Source organism: Spinacia oleracea, chromosome 1 (genome assembly GCF_020520425.1).
Source record: "Spinacia oleracea cultivar Varoflay chromosome 1, BTI_SOV_V1, whole genome shotgun sequence".
NCBI lineage: Eukaryota > Viridiplantae > Streptophyta > Magnoliopsida > Caryophyllales > Amaranthaceae > Spinacia > Spinacia oleracea.
In genome coordinates, this window is record NC_079487.1 from 73,844,335 (window position 1) to 73,850,600 (window position 6,266).

Here is a 6,266-nt window from a genome sequence, read left to right on the forward strand (position 1 = left end):
ATGTGCTCGTAATCTAATCAATTGAGCAAGTAGTCTCGCAAACGCCAGGTTACGAGTTGATAACAAGGATACATGTGACCATCTACTAGATGCGTCAATTAAAACCATAAAATATCTAAATGTTCCACACGGTGGGTGCATTGGCCCACAAATATCTCCTTGTATACGTTCCAGAAAATTGATATATTCAAAATTAATTTTGGCTGGTGAAGGCCGTATTATCAACTTGCCTTGTGAGCAAGTAGCACATAAGAAATCATTAGGAAGAATCTTCTGGTTCTTCAATGGATGTCCACATGAATTTTCAATTATTTTTCGCATCATTATTGAACCGGGGTGGCCCAACCGGTCATGCCAAACAGTGAAATTATCAGTAAACTTCTGGTTTACTGTAGCATATGTTTCAATTGTATTAATTTTAGTGTAGTACAAACCAGTGGAGAATGCAGGTAATTTCTCCAAAATATGCTTAGCGCCTTGGGTAATACCCGTGATGTGAAGGTATTTAAAATTTCCTTCACTTATTGTCTCAACGTGATATCAATTATGTCGAATATCTTTGAAGCTCAATAAATTTCTTTGAGACTTGGGAGAATATAATGCATCAATGATTCCAAATTTCGTTCCCATAGGCAATAATATGTTTTCTCTTCCGGAGCCTTCAATTATCTTTGTACTACCTGATATAGTACTCACACTGGTTTCTTTCATTGTCAAATGAGAGAAATATCTCTTGCTTTTCAGTATGGTATGAGTAGTTGCACTGTCTGCTAAGCATAAATCTTCACCATTCATTGTTAACTGAACTTGAGGGGTATTCATGTTCTTCAAATAAATGAAATATCAATAAGAATAACTTAATAACCAAAGTTTAACAATGTCATATAAAACTATAGTTCAAACAAACAAAATCCAAAATAAAATAACATGAATCCAAGTAAATAAAGTTTTATTCTTTAAATGACCATAAACGACTCTAAGGATTAATTATTCCCTTCAGGGGTAGTAAGGAAATCAGCAATTTCTAGGTGATTTGTATTGCCACAATCAAAATCACCTTCGCCATCTTCGTACCCAAGATTTGTTTCTACTTTCTTTCCCTTTTGCTTTAATGATTGTTGATAGAGCTCAACCAGGTGTTCTGGTGTACGACATGTACGAGACCAATGACCTTTTCCTCCACATCGATAACATACATTGGTCACATTCTCGCTTTTATCTTTCTCTTGTTTGTTACCATCTTTATTGTCCCACTTCTGGTGGGATACGAGCTCTTGAAAGAGCCACCTCGGCCTCGACCTCGACCATATCCATATCCACGTCCACGTCCTTGACCACGTCCTCGACCACTATTGTTGGCATGATATTTTTCTTTCCCATTATGGGATGTCACATTCGCTTCAGGGAATGGAGTAGAGCCAGTTGGACGTGATTCATGATTTTTCATTAATAACTCGTTATTTTGCTCATCCACAAGGAGACAAGATATAAGTTCAGAATATTTCTTAAATCCCTTTGCACGGTATTGTGTCTGCAGGACAATGTTATTTGCGTGAAAGGTAGAGTAGGTTTTCTCTAACATTTCTGCATCAGTGATTTTCTCTCCACATAACTTCAATTGTGAAGTAATTCTGAACATGGCTGAGTTATATTCACTTACAGACTTAAAGTCTTGTAGTCTTAAATGTAACCAATCATAACGAGCTTTAGGTAATATCACAGTTTTCTGGTGGTCATACCTCTCCTTTAGATTACTCCAAAGGACTTGTGGATCTTTTACAGTCAAGTACTCTATCTTAAGGCCCTCATGGAGGTGATGGCGAAGAAATATCATAGCCTTAGCTTTGTTTTGACTTGTTGCTTTATTTTCTTCTTTAATTGTATCACCTAGATCTTTTGCATCTAGGTGAATTTCAACATCTAATACCCAAGACAAGTAGTTCTTTCCAGTAATATCAAGGGCCGCAAATTCAAGTTTTGTAAGATTTGACATAGTTCACACTACAAGTGAAAATTGTAAATTAGGACTTAGATATATCCATATCAAGTTGTAATCTAACTTCGTAGTTAAACAAAAATCATATATATATAAGTCCATAATAAGTACAGTCGTGCAAACTAACAAAAACAATCAGATCTATTATAAATAACCAAAGATAGATGCGTTAATAAAATCGTGTCTAACATGATACCAGGGCCGGTTTTGGGGCGGCGCGGGGTGAGCGACGGAACAGGGCCCCTAAATTTTAAAATCGTACATAGTGTAAATAGTCTTCTTATTATACACAAAAACTGAGTTGGAGCATTGGTTAAGGCAATCTGACTATACACTAGAGGTCCCGGGTTCGATTCCAACCCAGCGAAATTATATTTTGTCTGACTTTGTCAAGTGACAGCTGTACTTTCCTGTTTTTTATTAATTTTTTTCGGAAAGTTCAGTGCATCGTATTTCGGAGATTACAATGCGACAAATTAATTCCTTCAGTTTTCGTTCCTGGTTCCCAAACAAAATCCTTCAAATCTTGTTAATTTCATCCTTCTTCAGTTCTTCCCCAAATTGAAATCTCATTTTTTTTTTCGGAAATTACCATCCTTCAGTTACGGGAACGAGAAATTGACTGGGTCTCTAGGAAACAAAAATTCATCCATTCCTCCCCAAATTTCGTTCATATCCTTCAACTGACTCTCATCCTTATCAAATCTCAACGGAAAAATCAATAAATCATGTTGAAATTGATAATCAACCCGTTATTTCTCACCCTATTTTTCCTATATATGCACTGCTACGGAGTACAAAATCATTCACATCAACATCATCCTTTAATTTCTGGTAAGTTTTGATACTCTCATCCATTGTATTTTCAATTTAAATTTTCCAATTATTTTAATCAAATTATTCGATTTTGATTTGCGAAATTATTGGATTTTGATTTGCGATAATAAAATTTTAATTAACTGTTTGATTGTTTAAAATTTTGATTTTTTTGGTATAGAGGTAGATAAATGGATTATGCTTAGAGATCCCGGAAATCAACGATTCGATCAACAATCAAACATATAGTCATACCTCAAACGATTAATCTGATTGTTGCACATCAACCCTTGCCTGTCTGAGTTTCTGGTGATATTTTTCCTTTCTCCCCTCTTATTTATTTAATGTTTATATTTTTATTTTGTATTTAAGATGGTTCAAAATTATCCATCCGGACATGAAAAACGCACTAAAAAAAGGAAAGAAGAACAATTAGAAATTTCTCAAAGAGGTGCTTTAGATAAGTATTTTTTAAAGAAGCCCCAATCAAGTAAACACGCTGTTAATTCTGATTTGCTAGACTCAAATAATGTTAATAGTGAGAATGCTGAAAATGTTGTTAATGAGAATGGTGTTAATGACAATGTTGATAATGAGAATGTTGAACAAGAAGCTGTGAATGATGACACTAATAGGGTGAATTCGAATAATTTAGATGATTCTGCACAAGACGTAGAACAAAATTCAGAAAATATTAATCAAAATGTTGAAGAAAATGAGTCTGTTTTTGTTTATATATATGATCCAAGGATATGGGAAGCTCTTGATCAGAAACCAATTGACATTTTGGCAGTCAATGGTCCTAAAAGAGACTTAACCATAATGAAAGGCCCTAAAGACAAATTGTCTAGGAGATTCTCTTCTATTTTATATACTAGATATTTGCCCAATGGTGAAACTCGTGATAGAGATTGGCTTGTTTATTCAAAAGAACTTGACAAAGTATTTTGTTTTTGTTGTAAAATTTTCAAAAAGGGTATCGGAAAAGGTAATTTAGTTAATGAAGGCTATAATGATTGGTCACATGTTTGTGTTAGACTTAAAGAACATGAAACAAGTGTTGATCATGTTTTGAATATGACAATTTGGTGTGAACTAAGACATAGATTGCAAAATAATGAAACAATTGACAAAGTTGCTCAAGAGCAATTTGGGAAAGAGAATGAGCATTGGAAAAATTTAATCGTTAGAATTATTGCCATTGTGAAGTATCTTGGTAAAAATAACCTCGCATTTCGTGGAACAAACGAAAGGTTATATGAAAGTAGCAATGGGAATTTTTTAGGTTTGATTGAAATGTTGGCTGGGTTTGATCCTGTGATTATTGAGCATGTTCATCGTATCAATAGTGGAAAGATTTATCATCATTATCTTAGTCATGATATTCAAAATGAGTTGATACTCCTACTTGCTTCTAAAATCAGAAATGCTATTATCAAGAAAGTAAAAGAAGCAAAATATTTTTCTGTGATGTTGGACTGTACACCTGATGCTAGCCATCAAGAGCAAATGACTTTAATTTTGAGGTGTGTTGATGAATGTTCTAATTCTTATAAAGTTCAAGAATTTTTTATTGAGTTCTTACAAGTTAATGATACAACTGGTCTAGGACTTTTTCAAGTGTTAGAAAATGTGTTGAAAGCTCACGATCTTGAAATAGATAATGTTAGGGGTCAAGGATATGATAATGGGTCTAACATGAAAGGTAAACATCAAGGTGTACAAAAGAGACTCTTGGATATAAATCCTAGAGCTTTCTATAGTCAATGTGGTTGTCATAGTCTTAATTTAGTTTTGTGTGACATTGCAAATGCTTCATCAAAAGCAAGAGACTTTTTCGGAATAGTCCAACGCATTTATACCATATTTGCTAATTCTACAAAGAGATGGCATATTTTAAAAGACAATGTGAAAGGTTTGACTCTTAAATCATTATCTGCCACTCGATGGAAAAGTCGTGTTGAAAGTATTAAAGCAATAAGATTTCAAGTTGCTGATATATGTGAAGCATTATATGAAGTAGCTGATGTAGGTGATGTTGAAAATGACCACAAACTACAAAGTGAAGCTAGATCTTTAGCAAAAAATGAGCTTAGTAGTTTTGAATTTTTACTTGCTACAATCATTTGGTATGAAATTTTGTGTGCTGTGAACTTTGTAAGCAAACATTTACAGTCACAAGACATTTTAATTGATACTGCCATAAGTGAGATAAAAGGGTTGATTTCCTTTTCAAAAAATACAGAGATAATGGTTTTTCAAATGCCATGGATACTGCAAAAAAGTTAGCTATTGAACTTGGAATTGACCCAGTATTTCCTCAAAGGCGTATAATACGTAGAAAACGACAATTTGATGAAATTGATGGTGAAGAAAGATCATTATCTCCTGAGGAATCATTTAGAATTGAGTACTTTATATACATTGTGGATCAAGCTATTGCATCCTTGGAAAAAATGTTTGAACAATATGAATCGTATGAGAATATCTTTGGTTTTTTGTTCAATTCTGATAAGTTGCAGTCAATGGATGACATTAAACTCAAATCTTGTTGTTATCATTTTGAAGGTGCTCTTAAGAAAGGTGAGGTATCTGATATTAGTGGAAATGATTTATTTGTTGAGTTAAAATTATTTAGAGAGCTTATACCCAAAGAGAAAATGGAAGCGATCGATTTATTAAATTTTTTAAAACGATTTAATTGCTTCCCAAATGTGTCTATTGCATACAGGATCCTATTAACTATTCCCGTTACTGTTGCTTCTGCAGAACGAAGTTTTTCGATGTTGAATTTGTTGAAGTCGTATTTAAGGACAACTATGTCGCAAGAAAGACTAAATGGGCTCGCTTTAATGGCTATTGAATCTGATCTTTTGGACGAAGTCAATGTCGAGGCTGTTATTGATGATTTTGCTACAAAACATGCAAGGAGGGCTACACTTTTTAAGTGATTACATGAATGTTTTTTGGGTTATTTTTATCATTCCAACAAATTTATGTAAGGATGGTTTTTCGTTTGATAAAAATCGATTTTTTTTTAATTTAAGTAATGAATTAAGGGCCCCATTTTGAGAAATTGCACAGGGCCCCATTGTTTTACCGTATAAGAATCAAATGAGTCCTTAGGTTCTTTAGTTCAAAGTTGGGAGCGGAAATGTCATTTTAGCTCAATATATGACCTATAACGACCCAACGAGCCTTAAATGTGCATAAATAGGTTCGAATGAGTTTTAGAAACTTAAAACTATGCATATTAGTAATGTAATAAGAATCAAATGAGTCCTTAGGTTCTTTAGTTCAAAGTTGGGAGTGAAAATGTCATTTTAGCTCAATATATGACCTATAACGACCCAACGAGCCTTAAATGTGTATAAATAGGTTCGAATGAGTTTTAGAAACTTAAAACTATGCATATTAGTCATGTAATAAGAATCAAATGAGTCCTTAGGTTCTT

General features: G+C 33.6%; 2 protein-coding genes across 2 annotated transcripts; one reads left to right on the plus strand and one right to left on the minus strand.

The window, feature by feature from the left end:
• Window positions 1-1,201: 1,201 nt before the first annotated feature.
• LOC130465439 (uncharacterized) lies at window positions 1,202-1,993 on the minus strand. The gene has a single exon (XM_056834191.1). It carries the CDS (start codon window positions 1,991-1,993, stop codon window positions 1,202-1,204), a length of 792 nt encoding a protein of 263 aa, XP_056690169.1.
• A 1,191-nt stretch (window positions 1,994-3,184) lies between these two features.
• Window positions 3,185-5,763, plus strand: LOC110790958 (uncharacterized). The gene is made up of 3 exons (XM_021995704.2): window positions 3,185-3,713; window positions 3,819-4,986; window positions 5,031-5,763. The coding sequence occupies exons 1-3, from the start codon at window positions 3,185-3,187 to the stop codon at window positions 5,761-5,763; spliced, it is 2,430 nt and encodes an 809-aa protein (XP_021851396.2).
• The last annotated feature ends 503 nt before the right edge of the window (window positions 5,764-6,266 follow it).